This window comes from Melospiza georgiana, chromosome 4 (assembly GCF_028018845.1).
Source record: "Melospiza georgiana isolate bMelGeo1 chromosome 4, bMelGeo1.pri, whole genome shotgun sequence".
NCBI classification, from domain to species: Eukaryota; Metazoa; Chordata; class Aves; order Passeriformes; family Passerellidae; genus Melospiza; species Melospiza georgiana.
In genome coordinates this window covers 56885472-56904233 of record NC_080433.1, presented here as the reverse complement: position 1 = coordinate 56904233, position 18762 = coordinate 56885472, and the positions used below count along the sequence as shown (strand labels likewise).

The 18762-nt window shown below is 40.7% G+C and overlaps 1 protein-coding gene across 1 annotated transcript in view; it reads right to left on the bottom strand.

The window, feature by feature from the left end:
- Positions 1 to 18762, bottom strand: part of ST7 (suppression of tumorigenicity 7) — a 136005-nt gene that overhangs the window by 49097 nt on the left and 68146 nt on the right. Inside the window, exons 2-3 of the mRNA XM_058022524.1 lie at positions 10243 to 10325; positions 1053 to 1212 (exon numbers count right to left, since the gene is read on the bottom strand). Coding sequence (XP_057878507.1) covers positions 1053 to 1212; positions 10243 to 10325 — 243 coding nt within the window. The remainder of the gene's footprint in view (positions 1 to 1052; positions 1213 to 10242; positions 10326 to 18762) is intronic.

Sequence of the window (18762 nt, the reverse complement as noted above, 5' to 3'; positions counted from 1 at the left end):
TAGGCAGGCTGGGACCATCGCCCAGGCACCTGACTCCAAGTGCCTCAGGCCTGAATGACTTAGGGTCAGAGCCTTCACTCCTTGCACTGAAACTTGTAGGGGATGTGAATGCCTGGAAGCTTGCAAAACTCAGGCCACAAATGCCTGAAAGCATGCCTCCTAAACTGGGGGCCTTTTAAAAAACCCGGACTATGTTAGGACTTGTCCAAAGTCACAAAGTAAATCTGTAGCAGACTCAGAAACATAACAAGCCCTTAAGCTGTTAAAAGCCACCATGCTTCCACTTACTAAGGTGAAATCCAAATGTTGTTTCCATACTACTTACAAAAAGTAAGTTTTTATTTTTTATTTATAAAAAAGTGATGCAAAACCAGATGAACATTTATAACTTCTTTGTCTGTTTTTTAAACGACTTTGCTATTACTTTAAATGATTTCACTAAAAATACAGCCTTTAGAGTAACAGAATCAGATAACTGGTTGAGTTGGAAGGCACCAAAGTGGCTGACCTCAACATGGCACAGGATTGCATTCAGATGGTGCTAGAATATCTCCAGGGAAGGAGACTCCACAGCCTCTCTGGGCAACCTGTTCCAGTGCTTGGTCACCTGCACAATACAGAAGTTATTCCCTATATTCAGGTGGAACTTCCCTTGCACCAGCTTCTGCCCACTGCCTTTTGTCCTACAGCTCGGCACCACCGAGCTCCATCCCTTTGACACCCTCTCTTCACACCGACATGGATGAGGTCTCCCCTCACTGTCTCTTCTCCAGGATGAACAGGCCCAGCTCCCTCAGCCTTTCCCCGTAAGAGATGCTCCATGCCCTTAATCATCTTTGCAGCCCCTCCACTGGACAAAGGACACTGCAGAATGAGCACGGGCTATTTCGCAGGGGTTTCACAACACGGAGAAAACACATGCATTAACCAGGCAGCCTGAACACCACAACAGCCTTCCGTGAGTTCGGAAGGATGCGATCAGCAGCTGCCGAGGAGGCAGCAGTGCCATTTCCCCGGGCAGCCGGAGCCCGGGCCGGGCCGGCGCCGCTCACCTGAGACGCTCTGGCGGTTCGAGTCCGCGTCCCCGCCCGCGGCGCTGGCGGCGCTGGGCGCGCTGTTGTCCACCCCGCCCAGCAGGGGGCGCAGGTGGCTCACCGAGACCTGCTCGATGAAGGAGGTGCCGTACTTGCGGAAGTACCACCACTCGAAGATCTGCAAGGCACACACACGCCGTCAGGGCCGCCGGCCTCCGCCCCGACTGCAGCCCGCTCCCCCGCCCGCCCCGAGCCCCGATTCCAGCCCGCTCCTCCGCCCGCTCCTCCCCTCAGCGCTGCGCCGCAGCCCGACAGGCGAGGACGCAGCCCGGCCGCCCCCGGCCTCCCTGCCCGCGCACACGGAGAAGTTAAATGTGACCCAAGTTTAGGAGGAAAATCTCAAATCATGTCAACGCAATGTTTTTTGGTTTTTTTTTTTTTTCTTTTTTGGGTTGCTCTTTTTTTTTTTTTTTTAACCCAATAACCTCTAAATTTCAAATTATTTCAGCTGTTAGGCCTCTTTCTTTAAATTTGCGTCTATAATACAGCTCTCCCCGCAAGCCCCCACCGGGCCCGATGGCAGCCCCGCCGATAGGATGGATGCTGCAGCCAGGGGCGAGCCTGCCTCGCCTTGCCTCAACTCCCTCTGCAGGCCAGGCAATGAGAGCAAAGGCAGGCTTGCTTGTTTCCCCAGTACATGCTTCCACAGAGTTTAATTTAAAAGGAGTTTAATTTCCAATTAGCTTAATTTAAAAAAGTTAAAAATGCCAAACAAACTCTAGGCAGCTGAATCCTATTCCTTTTAGGATTTTCCACCCCTTAGCTGAACTGTGTTTTATTTTGTTTGGCTGACTTGGGCTGACGCCGAATTCATTTTATTTTCAGGCATTTAGTTGAGCTAGCAAATCAGAAAAAAATATTATTTACAGAACGCTATTTGGGAAATAATTTCACAGCCTTGTAACTGAAATTATACACATAAACATGTATCTGTGGTATTTTCACAAAAAAATATATTACTCAGTAAGAAAACACATATTTCAGGAAACCACATAAACCTGAAAATGAAGAATAATTCATAAAAATATGGAAAAGGTTTAGACTGTAAAAATTGTAAAGAAACACATGCTTATAATGAATAGTGAAGTTGCACTTGAATCATCACCCAAACATTTACATAGCACAAGAAACAAAAGCAAATCTAAGGAGTTTTGAGAAATTTGGCGGGATTTTGCAATACCGATTGCACTAAAAATTGGGAACAAACAGTTTCTGCCCTTCCATTTTCCTCAGCATCTCCATGTGTTACACCAGTCCTGAAAGCTTTGATAAAATCTCTTCCTACTAGGCACAAGCAACAATAAGAGAAAGGATTGTGTTCACATCTTTGTCACCATCAGTGTGCTGTTGGGCAGGTTTTGGTGGGTCAGTCAATAGCAGGCTCTGGAAGGCCTCTTTGGGGTCTGCCTGCTCCAGAAAAGTTCAGGCCAGGCTTCACATACTTCCTTCTTCAATTTTTTTTTTTTTTATTTTTAAGTTCTCTTGACGTCTTTATATAGTTGAAATGACTTCTGTGTCCATGAGATTGGATTGTCTGTAGACAAGACATAATTTTTACCCCAACCCCTTTTTTAAAGAAGTGGGAGATAAAATTTCTGACATAGAGGGAATATGTTTCTCTCCAAAAGATGCTCCCAATACATTCTGCACTGAGGCTTCCCCTGGATTTAAAGGTGTTGTTAAAGCATCTAGAGGATTCATATGGAAGGACTCTATCTGCACAGGAGTGAAAGGGAATGAATGTGTGAATATGTGAACTCGTCTCAAGGGTGGCTACTTGAGATGAGTTCACACGAGATTGTGCGGCAGCTCTGGAGATCACTTCCCAAAATAATCTAATGGCATTTCTGGGAGACATCAACAAGAAAGAGTGGAGCAGTCTGATGGAAAGGAGACAGAAGGACTATGTGAACACATAGCGTTTGAGAAGATAAACAGATGGTCACAGAGAAACCAGAGCATTAACATATTCAGATCTTTGTGAACTCTTTCCCACCCAAGTCACCAAAAACCCACACAACCTGGACAGTTCCTCCTTACACAGAGTCTGAGGTGCATTTGTCACTGGTTCCACTGGCATGTGCCCGCAGCAGCAGCCAGGTGGGAATGCCAAGTGCCAAGGACAGAATGCTGATGCAGTGTCACTGAACACTTGTTTCACACTGCTGATAGCCTTCCCCTGGCATGCATCACTGCCTCTGAACACTGGAGATGGTGGACAGGGAACTGGCACAGGTGTGTCAGCTTTGCTTTTAGCTGTTCTCATGCTCTTAGGCACACCACACTCTTCAAAGGGGTTAAAGTTTATATCTTATGATTTAAGAGAGCACCATAAGCATGTGGCTGACTGTAAGAGAAAGGCTACAGCATAAGATACAGTCATAGATCTGCTGTGAACATGTTTCTGTTCTGTTCTGTCTTTGAAAACCTTGAAACAAAGCAAGGCACAAAAGCCACAGTTCTACCTGTCCAAAGCCTCAGAGGGAGAGTGTGCTAGTAATGAAGGATTATAGTCCTGCAATGAGGCAAGGGACACTCAGGAAGAATTTCACTATAGCCTAAGTCAAGGACTCAGGTACAGCTGCCAGACTGGCTGTGCAAAACTCAGACCATATCTAACAAGCTTTGTACTTTCTCTAAGAGAGGAAATAAAAAAGGTTTTGCAAAATGTGCTAATAAATTCCCGCTCATTAGGTTAGTCATGATCAGCTTTGAGATGAGGTCAGTAAACCCAGAGAGGGAGTGAGCAGCACAAAAGCACACTTGAGCCCACTTGTCCTGCACAAATGTATACCAGCTGGGAAGCTGTCACACTGAATTTCAATGAAACTGAGGGGACAATCACAAAGAAAGTACATATACATAAATGTGGTCTCTGCTACAGTTCAGCTGAGTGGCAGAAACTTGCTCAAACATGTGACACAGCTGTAAGTCTGCCTCCTTAGACTTAAAAATACATTAATTATTTTTTAAAATGGCATTAAAGCTCATAAATTATTTAGGGCAGCTTTGAAAAATATTTGCTATGTTGAGTCAATCCAATGCTAGGAAACATCGGCCAGATATCAATCCATACCATCTCTTAGAAATTAAAGCCATAAATCATCATCATCATCATCACAAGCCTTTGCTTGGAGTGATTTGTTCAGCTTGTATGAAGAGGTAAAATCTGTAATTTGGTACTTAAGTCAAAACAATAAATTATTTTTAGAGAATTTCTGCATCTTAGCATCATCTGGTTTGAAACCTGATTTCTGTAAATCAAATTTGACTTCTAACTGCATCATCTAGTGTGAAAGCCATGTGAAGTCAACATGTCGATCTTTTGACAGTTCAGCAGATGAGAGATCATCTGATAGAATAAATTACTATAAGGATTAATTACTCACTGACAGAGATCTGGAGTAGAGAGGAAATTTATCAGAAGGGTAGTTCCTGCACCACCTCTGAAAGAAAAAGCCACCTCATTTCTGTCATATACATACAGTGGGACGGGAGCTCATCTTCAGAGATCTCCCCCTCACAGAAGTGGCAAACTGCCTGGGGGTCTTTCTAGCTGGTGCCTGTGCTTTCAAATTGAAACAGGGTCAAACATCTCCAAACTCTCAAGGGATTTTTGGGAGCATAATGTTCCCAAGGGCCAAGTTACAACCCTGTTCTGAACATTTCCAGCTTTGTGCATTAAGTGTAATTTAGAATTTTTATTTTTTTAATCTGGTATAGGTATTGCTTAATGTGAGAGTATTTGATTTTGGAAATGTTGTCTTCTTAATGCTCTTCTCTTCCTTTGTGCAGTGAAAAAGTTATAGTCATCCTCTTTCTTATCTCTGCTCTCACATAGAAACAATCCCAGATAATTTTATTTAGCTCTGTAGCAACAAATCTATTCCACATCACTTGGCTATCAGATCTGATCTTCCTGCACAGTTTTTCAGAACAGATATTCCATTATATATGCATCAATTCACAAGGGATGGTTTTGGTGGTGGTTTTCACTGGACCAAGGAGCAATGTCTGTCCATGATTTGAATTATGCTTTTCTGCTTCTCATATCTGAGACAGGCATCCTCTTTTAGAGCAAACACTCTGTCATCCCCTCCTGGTGTACGTGTATGGAGTCTTCAACAGAAGCACTAAAAGATTTAATTTGCCAGCATCTTCCACAGCTCAGATTTCTCTTTCAGTCTTGTAATGAGACTTTCAGGTCTCAGATGGGTAGATTTGGAGTACTCTTTAACCAATCTAATGGATTTAAAGGAAACTTACTCTCTGGAGGAACAGCATAGTGCTGGCAAGACTTGGTTCCATGGTTAAGGCTATTTTATAAATAAAAGGGACCACAACACAGGCTTGGCTCAAATAATCCATGCTGTTTGTTTGCTGGCACACTACCTGGCCTGTGTCAACTCTCCCAGGCAATGACTGCAAATGTTCCAGGTGTCTTACAGCCCAGGGGCTGTTTCCAGTAGACACTATGGAAAAGGTCATCCATGTTTTGGAAGCAAGAGTCTTTACCCATATGAATGTGACTATACAATGCTACTTGCCTTCCAACAAAGCAAGCTGCTGGTCTGTTTTATTCAGCTGCTAGGGGTAGCCAGTGACTCCTGATCCTCCATGCTTCTGACCATGCTGAGTGTCCTTGATGACAGCCTTGAAGGATAAGCATCCCCTTTCCTTCTAAATTAAATACACCCACTCAGCATCCTCTTAGACTGCTCCTGGTTACTGAACCTCCATTTGTCTTACCTCAAAGAGTTAGCAGGAGAATATACATGCAGAGCTAGTGGGCAGCGTATTCAGAATTAATAGCTATTTACTTGATCCACCTCTGGAAATACAGAAACTCAAAAGAAAATAACATTGCCTGGATTAAGTGTGTTACTTCTCTCAACACTGTGTAGACCCCACCTAGTTATGACAGCATTTTCTTGTCTGTGGACTGGGTTACAGCCTGCCTTCCAATAGACCCTTCCTCTCTCATCTGCTCCTTGGCAAGCGTTTCCAGTTTCTTAGGAACTCCTCACAATGATTCTGCCCTTCCTGACCTTGAGTCTTCTCTGAGCAGCGCAGAAACTTTGAATGGCTACCTTGAAGACTGTCCCTGCACAACTGTTAGACTTTCCCAGAGCCTGTGGCAGCGCCCAGAACTCAGCCACCTTTCTGGCTCTCTGCAGCAGACTACACAAAGGCAGTGAAACAATTAGTATCTACAGAAAGTAAGTCCTGTGTTACTCAGGTTCTCCCTCAGACTTCCTTTACTGGCTCCATTGGCTACAAAAGGCTGTGACTCTGACAGCGTGCTACGTACTTGGGTAGCAGCAAACAGCCTTGCTGCCCACTGCTAGGCAGTGTCTAAGTCATGCTCTACCTCTGCAGGCTGGCTTTCTAATTCCTGCATCTGAAAGACCTGGTATTTGTTCATTGCAGAATGTTTTTCATTGTGTAGCAGAAGCCACTTACTACTCTCCCAAGCCTGGAAATAGAATAATGAGGAATTCTTGTGTAGATTTAAGTCTGAGGTTCGCTTCTACCTGTGCTTTGTTAGAACTGAGACTCTATCAGTCTCTTTGCAAGTGCCTCACATGCTTGCTGAGCAGCTTTGGTGATAACTGTATGTTAAAGATGTGGCTTTATTTAGAAATCTCAGTGGCATTTGCATAGTTCTAGTTCACAGCATTTACTGGATGTCAGGTGTGTTTTGTGACAGTTTTATTACCCTACCTGTGGAAAACCTCAGCCTCCCAGACATTGAATACAATGCAGTTCATTGTATTCTGAGAGACAGCACACTGTATTTTACTGGAGCAAAAGTAACTGTGGTGGAACCAAGTTTCCAATACAGTACTTCTAATGCAACTGTGGACTAAATCTTCTTATTTTTGATGCTTCCAACAGCACGTGGATGAAGTGAATATATGCCAAATTGTTAATTTTTAACTACGTGCTGTAGTCAAGTAATTGTTAAGGAAAATGCCTGAGATAAAAAAGTATTTTCTGCACAGTTCTGACTTATAAGAAAAAAGGTCTGAAATCCTTGCTTCAATTAAGTCACACTGCCTGCAGTGAGGCCAGAATTTTACCTAAAGAATTAAAACAAAGTATGAGACAAAATAAGAGAGAATTGTAGTGTTTTGCAAAGGAGTAATGTAGTATATTCAATTGCCCAAAGCTGAACTTTGCAATCATTGTTTCATGACCCAAACATGAGTTAGGAAAAGCAATCACTTTCCCATCAGTTACCACACTTCTGAAATGATGGAATTTTCCATTGTTTCATAACCTGCGGTGCTGTGATTTCTCCTTCTGATTAGGAACTGGAGCCAACTGATAATAGAATGAAATCTGCCAGCCCATATGGTGGAAAATTCCAAGCAATAATAGTAAATCTAGCCTAAGAAGTACCCCAGTGATGTAACTTTGACAAGACAATTTTCATTTTATATAAGAACTTCACTTTATACCATTAACAGGACTAAGAATCCTTTAGAACTGATGATGCTGTGTAGTCTGATATAAGTGTGTGGCATTGTGGGCAATTCACCATGTTACTGGTCATGGTAAACAGCACGTAAAACTGGGCCACTGTTAAACAGCAAGATTAGGAAATATTTAATCTGAAGCACACTTGGGCTAATGACAAGCTAGCACTACCTCACTAGAACTTAATCAGTTGCCTTTTCTATATGTGATCTGGTCTACTTGCAGTTTCTTCTTTCTGTGACCACATCTGCTTCGTTCTTTTGCCATTATCAAATCTACAGAAAACATGTTTGTCTCACCACTGACAGCAGTCCCCACAATCCAGGGTTCCTGGCTGTTACCTGTCTGGCCTATATATGTTTTTCACATTTAGGAAGGTGCCATATGAACAGCAAATAACTGATAGCAGTACTCAAGATACAAAAAGCAAACAAACAAAAAAGGCTTTCAGTCTGATTTCTGTGTCTACACCTCCATCACCTTACTGTTTCTTCAACTTGTTCATAATGGACTTTCTCATGTAATACTAAGTGGCTTCTTTTGATTAAGGCTCAATCTGATTTCTCTGTGAAATTATTCTATTGGTGTCCTTTTGCCCTTCCTCCATATCATAGTCTTGAGTACTTCTTGCCACTTCCTTCTTGTACTTCCCATCAAAATACAGCAATTAAAAATTTCTTGCTCACAAGTTGCCTGCTGAGCTCATTCCTCAGAAATTGCCTTTATGAATACAGTATAAAATGTACCTACATTCACAATGATGAATTTAGTTCCACATAAATTAGTCACTCTTCAAAGTTTTTATGCCTGCTTGATTCTGTAATGTAATTCAATAGGGCAAAAAATAAACTTTGTCTTGCCACCTCCTCCTGCTCTCTTCGCCCTGTAGCAACAAATACAGAACTGTGTCTGTGAAACTCATGTTATGTCTCTCAATCCTTCTCATCTTGGTGGTGCCCAGCATTTTCTTCTTTCTGAGTGACAATGCTGCATCTAACATTATTTTCCTCCTGTGCATTGGAGTGAGTTCTGCTGAACTGAATCCAAGTCTTACAGGTCTGGCTCTTGCTCATACTCTGAAAGTTCTGTTGATCTCTCTGGAGCTCCGCTGAGTGCTTTGGGGCTCAATCCATACAAGACTGATGAATGCCCAAGGTGCAAACATTAGGTAATTGCCTTTCACTATGAGGAAACTCAGAGCAAGGCACAGCAGCAGTGCACCTGCTGCTTTACCTGAAGTCATCTAAGTGATGAGAGTCTCACAGGCATTAAGCAGTCAAGGATGCCATTTATCTACATTGGCTACAGGCAATGTGGAAGTGAGAGGTGCAGATTTCCCAAACCAAACTGATAGTGTTCTTTTAGGATCCTAGCTGCTTTCAGGTTTCTCTGAGATTAGTAGATCTGGGGTGATGTGAACCAGCCTCTAGCCATGTTTCTCTCTCACTCCCCTTTCCACTTGTCACTACAATAGCTGACACTTGGTCTCACTGGTCCCCCAGTTACATGCCTAGTTTGGTGTGGTGAGTGTCTACAGCTTGTATCCAGCAGATTTTAAAAGTGTATAACTTGAACAAACAAGACTGAAACAAAGGCAACCATTCCCTGAGGAGTGGAAGGGGAGAGGGAGGGGCTGATCACTTCTTCTGGCCATGACAGGTCTCATGGGAATGGTTCAAAGCTGTGATGGGAGGATAACACTGAACATTAGGAAGAATATCTTCACTGAGAAAGTGGTCAAACACAGGATTCCTTGAGAGGTGGTGGATGCCCCAAGCCTGTCAGTGCTTAGGAGGTATTTGCAGAATGCCCTCAATAACGTGTTTTAACTTTTGGTCAGGCCTGAAGTCATCAGGCAGCTGGACTAGAGGATCATTCTGATCTGTTCTGAGTTATGCTATACTATTCATTTGTGTAAGCAGTAAGCCAGCTCTCAGCACTGAGGAAACAAAAAGAGACCACATACACATATGTACACCATGTTAATTCCTATATTTTTAATCTCCATTTGTTTCTATGAAGATATTAATAAAATTCAGAGAAAATGCTCTGCTTTGGACTCCTGCATTGTGATGGTATTATGATTCACTCCACTGCATCAATTTGCATAAAGAAGCCCTCAAGAATTACATATAAGAGGAGGGTTTTTAAATGGTTTAAAAATACTGACATTTAAGCAAATAGGCAGCTATGTACTGGGAAAGATTCTAGAAGTGAAGATCTGAAATAATTATCCCTTGGAATCCTGGCACCAGAACTGGTGTTTCTCTAGTAAGTCCTGCTGTATCTTTCAGAAAGGACCATGCTACACTGAGATAGTTGCTACCTTTCCTCCTCTTCTTTTATTGGCCTTTTTCATTTCAGTAGTACTTGTCAAGGAAAGCACTTAATTTGCAAACACTCATTAAGAATTACTGTAGGGTTGTTAGTGAGTCATATTGTTCTTCAAGACTTTTTTTATCTTCAAAGATACAGCACTGAAACACTTTTTTTTCGTTTTCATTCCCACAGAAAGAGACATACAAATAAAGACAAATTTTATATGCTGCAGAACTGTAAATTTACAGAAGCAAAAAAGATACCTATTAATCTGCATGAAGCCTGAAATACAATTCTGGATATGAAAAAAAATTATTAATCTGATATTAATAGATGTAGTACTTACCAAAATAAGTCCTGAGATTAATGAGGATGTGCCTGTCAGGGCAACATAGAACTTGGGGGTTAATGTGTTCAAGAACATACTCACTGCAAAGGAAAAGAGAGGAAATCGTGAGTACAAGAGCAGGACATGCCCTCCATGTGTCGCTTCCTCCTCCCACCTGCAGGTAAATTATTACCTTAGCTTTGATAAAAAAGACAGTTAAAATAACAGTTAATATCCTGTTCCATCTGCCTTACATGTGATAAAGCAGAGCAATAGACTGCCACATGCACAATTTTGTTTTCACAACAAAGTCAATCACAAGGCATTGGAAAACAGTTGCACACATGTCTGGGACTTCAGTCAGTGCTCCACTGACACAGAGTTTAGGATTCCCCATGATATATGGAAAACATTTTACAATATGCCTTTGCTAATTCACTGCAGTTAGAAATCCTGGAAGTTCAATCCCAGTATTTTCAGCAGTTCAACCCTGCATATCTCAATGTCCTGCATTCGACACTGTCTCAACATCCTGTAGATCTTGATGAAGATCTTTTCTAAGCTTTTTACTTCTCAATACCTTGGTTCCTCACTAACAAAGTAGAAAATAATGTCATTTTCCTAATTTGTTCTACTGCTCCAAAGTTGGTGAACTACTCGGTATGACAACAGTGAGTAAGTGATAGAAAAAGACCTAACTAGCTTTTTTAGTAAGGGGTGAAAATCATGATAGTTGTCCAAATTATCTGAAATCTAGGGCAGAAGTGAAGTCAGATGAGCAATTCCATCTGTATGGGTTTCTGGAAATCCAAAGGGCTTTTCTACTCAGATCCCATCTTGAAAGCTGCTGAGAAAATCACCAAGTAGTCATGCTCATCCCTCACTGAAAATGCCTAAGGCTGGCCTTAAGAGAATAAAATATTCTAGTTTTTTGATGACTCTACAGAAGCTACTAGAGAGAACTGGAGTTCTACTAAATTCTAGATGTTTAAAGAAAACACAACTTTCCATCACTTCCATCTTCTACAAATGAAAACATTCCTTATTAAACCCATAAAGGGTTAGAACGCCTTCTGTAAACAACCCTACTGGTCTCATCCTTAACCAGTGCCAAAGAATTTCTCATATATATACATTTATGTATATACAGATGTATATATAGATTTGTATATGTACATGCATCCAGGACTGGGGAGGAAACTGACAATTTTAAATTTAGAAGGCTTGTAGCAGAGTACTAGTCATTAAAAAACATTGATAAAAGACCTGGATATGTAGGTGTGAGGCCCTCAGTTCATTCTGTTCTCTTCAGAAATAACACTAGCAGAAATTAAATAATATGAAGCCAAAAAATGAAGAGGAGACAAAAAAAGAAGAATACAAAGCATCAAATACATGATTCAATTTCCATGACCAGTAAAAAAAAAACCGTTTTCCAGAAATGCATCACTAAGAGAAATTAAAGCCCTGCAATTCAGCTGCTTTGTTTGAGTTCTGGCTGCTTATTTTCTGTGTTGTTTCTTTTTCTTGAAGAAGCTGTAAAATGTTAAAATGGAACTGTCCTTTCCTGGTCCTCTGGAGTGGCATTAAAGCACCAAGCTGATATAGTAAAGAATAAATCTGGTGGGTTTTAATGCCATTGTACATTTTCTTTCCCAAATGCACTGGATGCCAGATTCTCAGCTAGTGTAAATCAGCATCACATCCTCTAAACTGCTGTGTGCAACACAGCTACACTGTTTAAATCCTTTCTCCTCCTCTCCTCTCCTCTCCTCTCCTCTCCTCTCCTCTCCTCTCCTCTCCTCTCCTCTCCTCTCCTCTCCTCTCCTCTCCTCTCCTCTCCTCTCCTCTCCTCTCCTCTCCTCTCCTCTCCTCTCCTCTCCTCTCCTCTCCTCTCCTCTCCTCTCCTCTCCTCTCCTCTCCTCTCCTCTCCTCTCCTCTCCTCTCCTCTCCTCTCCTCTCCTCTCCTCTCCTCTCCTCTCCTCTCCTCTCCTCTCCTCTCCTTTCCTCTCCTCTCCATTCCTGTCTAATAAAAGCAGACTTTGAAACAGTAGTCCCTGCTTTCTTCGGCCACAGCACCTAAGAGTAGGAAGAGGAATGGAGAGAGTGAAATAGGTTTGGCTTCACCAACTACCCCCAGTCTTTTAGAAGAAACATTCCTCATGTTGGAATGCAAATGTAAGCCAGAGACAAACTCAAACTATGTCACTGGCGAAATTTCAGACTGCCAGTGAAATGACTTCCTTTGCTTAGGTCAGGATATGCCTGAGAGAGAATATGCTGTGATGGGACATAGATGCCTGTGTTCTACCTTGTAACATAATGCTACTGCAGTGCCACCATAACATGAAAAGCCAGGCAGAGAGAGACTTTACAGGGGAGCTTTCTCTTCCATGCTCCCACCACCACAGCTTCACAGCTTATGGAATGCTGGAATTTTTTCTATTAAAATTTCCAGTTACCCTGGAAGTAATTTGATTTCCTAAGTTGTAAGCCATCTAAGTCTACCGTGAAGATTCCACATGAGCATATCCATTGAATAAGGATATAGTCTCTGCTTTAAATATTATTACTGACTCACATCCATAAAAATTGTTTTGGGAAAGAGATCCCCACTTGGAAGAGCCCTCTCAACAAATTAGCTGTATGGAGCTCATAAGTGGTGTAGACTGAATAAGGCTCATAGGAAATGCTATTAGCTTTCCTCTGTCAGCACTCTTTTACAAGCAATGTATACTGGTTTACAGAGAAACTCTCACATGTGAATGGAGATTGGATCTTATTTATCTGTAATTTCCACAAGCATTACTGCTTTCTTCTTTGCCTGCACTTATACTGGTGCTCCCTTATCCTCCTTACTATAAGCTGCTGCAATTCTTCACTTTTACAGCTTGGTCACAGGAACTGGCAAGGTAAACAGATATGATGTTGGATGCTTTTAGATTTTATGGCCAGAATCCCAGATAACTGAAATAACTCAGTAGATAAGATACACATGCACTCAATGACCAGAGCTGCTTATCTGGGCTATATCTCTCTAATCATTTGGCCATTCTTTTTCCCACTCTAATATTAAATATAAGAATCTTCTACTTCATTATGAAAAGTATCACCTTTAGCCAATTATTAGCTACTCTCACAGTTCCTTTGTCTCCATAAATATTATTAACAAAAGGAAATACTTTCTAATAAGAAACATATTTCCAAAACAGTAAAACTAAGCATGTGTGGTCCAACTATTTTTATTCTGAAGTCAATGAGAATTCAGTCATTGTTTCAGTGGAAACTACATCAAGGCCTATTTCTCATAATAATTAATCTCAAGAGTAAAAATCAATCCATTTTGCATTGTGATATATATATCATTATCCAAAAGGGAGCATTTCTTTACAATCAGCATTCTGACACTGAAGAAATCACTATTATATCCAACATCTCCATCTACCAGAGGAATCAGGACTCCTGAGTTTGTTGCAGTAAAGTAGAGCAATTAGATAATGCTACCTGTCCATCTGCCTAAATTTGGATAAGAGTGTTTTATTTCTGTATTTCAATTTGATGATGCAGCAGGATTGAGGAGCAGAGAGATTTCTGAGAAATGCTAGCTGAAGTCAATAGCAGATGACTGCAGAATAAAGAAGCCAGGTAGAAGCATCAGCAAAAGGTAGTACTGTATGTCATTTCTTCTGAATTTCAGTGTATCCCTAATTACTTCTGTTCACAAAGGGAAGATGTTGCAGCTATTCAGTTCACAACATCATCTCTTGTCTGTAACCTGGTAGGACTTAAAAAGGGCAGGAAATTAGTGTCTAGACAAAGAAACTTGCCTGATGTTCGTACAATGGCAACTTGTTTGAAATTACTGTCAAATTCCAATTATTTGCACAGGCTTTTGACAGTGAATGATCTATTTTAGGTGTGTTAGTACAGCTTGTTTTGTATTTTTTAAAAGAAAATCAGCATGATCTATAAATTCTGTCTAAAAAAGCCAAACATATTTATGAGAGGCTTCTGGCCTTCCATCCCCTCTTTCTTCCCTTCTCTTTACTGCTTTCATTTTAGTAATACCTAAGACATCCAGAATAAGGCATATTTACATTTTCAGAAGTGCCTAAGTTACACAGTTAAGTAATTTCATCCTTCTGTACAGTACCTAGGGAAGGACTATTATTTCATCATTAACTGTGCATGCTCACAGAGATGAATTTACATCCTATTCAATTCACAGCAAACAAGTTACAAAATCTAACATTTATATCTAACATTCCCAGTTGAGACTAATCTAAATAGGTGACTGAAATGTTTTTGAAAGCAGATGCCATTTCATTCCTGTTATATATATTATTCATTTCCAATACTTGTGATTCATTCTGAACTTGGGACCAAACACAAGAGGAATATCCAGGTATTTTTCAAGTAACAAAATCCATGAAACATGTAAAATGTATCACTCAAGATGATAAAGACCACTATTGCTTTATAAATTTCTTCAAGGTCTTGAGGCATTTAGAATTCAAGCATGTGAGGAACCACACTAGAAAATACTGGGATTGAACTGCTAAAAGTATCCTATTAACTGCTACATCAGTTATTTACATTAGAAGGTCACTAGGGGAGGGAGCACTGCAAACTACCAACTATTCCCACATGCAGATCTACTAAAATGACAGCCCCATTACCTACTTCTGAATGTGAGGTGATAGAAGTGTACAGTAAGGTCCAAATAAAAATTTAATAGCAATGTAACGTAAATCATATACACCAACAGATCAAGCAAAGACAGGATGGTATCATTTATGGCAATCTTTTTTATCTCAAAATGCAGGTAAAATGATAGATATCTCAATAACCTTGTTAAATGAAAAAATATGTTATGCATAAATAAATAAAATATGAATTAAATAAATAAATAATTATAACTGGATATAGTATGGCTATAATACTTTAGTCACTAAGAAATTCTGCTGTATTTTTTCTTCTGCATTCCATAATATTTGCTTGGTAAGCAGACTGATGCTTTTTCTCTCTTTTAACACCAGTGTCAAGAGCCCCAAATCCCTTCGACAGGCAACAAGCTAAGAAAGCTACACTGGAGACCTGTGACACAGCAATTTATTTCTTTTCACTGCAACCATCCATTCAGGCTGCTGCTCCAACATGGTACAGAAGATGAGGCAGTGACTGGCTTGTTTCACAGAGGCCTCTGCTTCAATTAATGAAGCTCCCCAGTTCAAAGTTGTAGCAGCAGAATGAAGAAATCTACCAAAGTGTCAGCAAAGAGGGCAAAATTAAGTTCAATAAACTTCCTTTACTAAGTGTATAAACTTTCCCTCTCTGAGTATGAAACATTACATACTCTTGACTTTAATTGAACTGTTTGTACATAAACTTTCTGAACTCTCAACCCCTCCCTCATAAGAATGTTGCCTAGTTTTGGGGAAAACACACTAGGGTCAGGCTGAATTACTGTGATGGTCTCCAGATAAATGTAAATACAAACCCCATCAGATTTAAAGCTAGCACAGAGTATTGTCTCAGAGAAAGAAAAGCACTTTTACCAATTACCAGGATTTTCCCTGGAAAGTGACCAAGATTTTTTTAACTTCTTCAGACTTCTTAAAGGAATTACCAAAGAAGAAGCAAGCATTCAAAAGTTTCAGAATGCTGCAGAGATTTTCCATTTACTTGTTGCAGACGCTATGCAGCATCCTAAGGCTTTTGTCTCAATCTGTTTTCAAAAATTTCCAAAAATTTGAAAAAAATTTCTCACCCCTAAACAAACATGTGGCCATTCCAGGCACAAACAGCTGGTGTCTTATCTGTGCGCAAGGAAATCCAGATGGCCACTCGCTCTGTTCAACCACCCAGTCCCATCCTAAAGGCTGAATGAGAGTCACGTTTAGATGCCCGGAGCCTGTGCTGATGGCCAGGAGTCTGTAGCTCTCAGTTCCCACTGGATCAGAGCCCAGGTGAGAGAAGGTGGTGATGCTCCAGAAGCCTCCTGTTTACTTCAGCTCTGATCAACTAAACAGTTGTGCATAATCAAAGTTCTGCCCATACAGATATTTCAAATTAGTGAAATAAAGCTTTCTGGACAGAAGACCACCACACTCTCTCTTCCATGTCTCCCCATCTTAAATGCAGGTTTTCCTTTTCAATAGAGTGACACAATAAAAAGGGAAAGGGAGTAGGGACAGGCTTCTGGAGTAAAATTGGGTATGATGGGAGAGGCTTTCCGCCACAACCCGAAGAGAAGAAAGAGCAGATGGTAGTAAACACAGGACCAGTTATGTGTCAAAAACTTGCAGGTTCATTTACTTATAACTGAAAAATAAAGAGTTTTGAAAATGGTAACTAACATTCTTTCCACTTTGCGACTCAACTGCCTACTAAGCAAATTATATCCAGCACAGAAAACTGAAACAAATCTTACTAAATTCAGTCCATCTTTTCCAAAAAAAAAATTGCTGCCTGAGGATTGCAAACAAATTCTATTTAATCATTCTTCCCAACATGACAACATGTTAAGTATCTGAAGGCCAAAGTGACACAATGAGCTGTGCTGGCTTGCTTTTCAACACCAAGTCTATATTCATATTATGATTTCAAAAGTTATTTGATCGATCAAAACCATTGTCTCACTTCCTAGCAGGAATTAGTCTGTGCTGGCTGTGGAGCTTTTGGGACTTAGACAAAAACCCTACATCCTTCAGAGTGCATTAGCCATTCAGCCTGTTACACTAAGTTTGCTTATCCTCACTGTGAATAGTATACAGGGAAATGTAACTGATAAGAGATAAGAACCAACACAGAGCTGAGGGCAGAAGGACATACAGGTGCATCAAGGAAACCAGATCTGTGAGAAAAAAAGAACTAAAGACTCGGTTGTGACTTGGGAAAGGAAAAAGAAAACCAGGTTAGAGGTAGACAAGTAAAATACAGAGATGAGCTAAAAGAAAATTAGAAAATAGAATGGCAGTAAAAATTATCATGCATAGAAAAAAGATGATAGAGGCAAGAATGGCAAAAGTAAAAAAAAGACACAAGAAACTACACAGGCAACATGAATGCAAACAAAGGCTATTTTTACTTTAGCAGAGATGCTTTGCATGTCAGAAGTACCTTTTCACTGGGAGAAATAAGACTGCCAACAAACACAACTTTGGTCATTTGGGAAGGGATGGTATTCAGAAGTTATTCCTTGCTACCAAATACACCCCCAAGCCTCTTCTCACAAACTATTAAACCCTGAACAAAAGGTGCTACTAAAGGTTCCCATTTCCAGCTATATTTTCCCAGAATGTCCTGCTGTGGTCAACAGCTACACTATGCCTCAGGAACAGAGGGGTTAGACACACAGGCTGAAAATGCACCATAACTATACCCACCCCAAGGAAAACATTCTGTCTTGGAGTTTAAAGCCAGCTTAGTATCACTATGTCCAAGCACAGCATTTTGCGATTCCATTTGTCTGAGGTCATGAGCTCCCTACCTTGCAGATTTGGGGAGAGTAAAAATATGAAGAAAAGATCAACTTTCCCAAATGCATGTCACTATTATAATGCAAATTTTCTGTCACATACTTACCCCTGCAAAGGGATAGGGACATTTGCTCTTGCTTTCACAATGCCATGGCGACATGAGTTAATTACACAGCTTCTGTTAATTGCAGAGCATGCTGCATGAACACCAAGATTTGCTAATAGTTGGCAGCAGAAACCCTTCTAAAAAAACCCACCCTCCCCTCCCCTCCCCCCAAACCAAAAAAATCCCCACAGCATTTCCATTTAAAGAAAACAAGGGAGAAACCACTTCCCTTGCAGCCCTCAGCTACCAGGGACTGAACAGGCATTTCTTTATGACCATCACGGTGTCCTAATGCTAAAAGCAGCCTAGTGATATTAATAATGTACAAGTAAAAAGGGAAGACTGGGTCAAATAAGAATAAGGCATCAAGGATGAGCAATGACGTGTTAAGTACAGATATTAATACTTGGACTTTTAGAGATGTGGATGTATAAAGTCATGTTGTTGCTTGGTTGTCAGTCAAATTCTCTTGCAACTCTTTCAGCTGTAATTCTTCTAAAATCAGCTTGCTTGTAAATTGATTTGAAACACTGTCATTATACACATCTCCCCTGCAGATTTAGTTTCAAGAATCATGAATCCTTGTCAAATTTTTAGTTCAGTATTGCACTGCATGAGGAAGTGCTCTCAGATTTGTGATGGATGTCTTTGTAGGCAGAACCAGTCCAGACACTGGAGAGAGCACCTTCACAGTTAGGTTGTGGTTTTTTCTAATCACACACATACCAGCATGGTATCACTGCATTCCCCAACACAAATCAAAGGAAATCCCGATGTGATGCAACAGCCAAATGAGGATGGATTCCCAAGAGGTCTGTCAGGTGACTGCAGAGTATCACCATCTACCTTCTCCTGGATACACATTTGTAAGAGAAAACAAGAGTAGGGCAAGAGTATGGCTGTTGCACAGTTTATCAGGTAGATGTTTTAAAGTCTTTTAGGTCTTCAGTT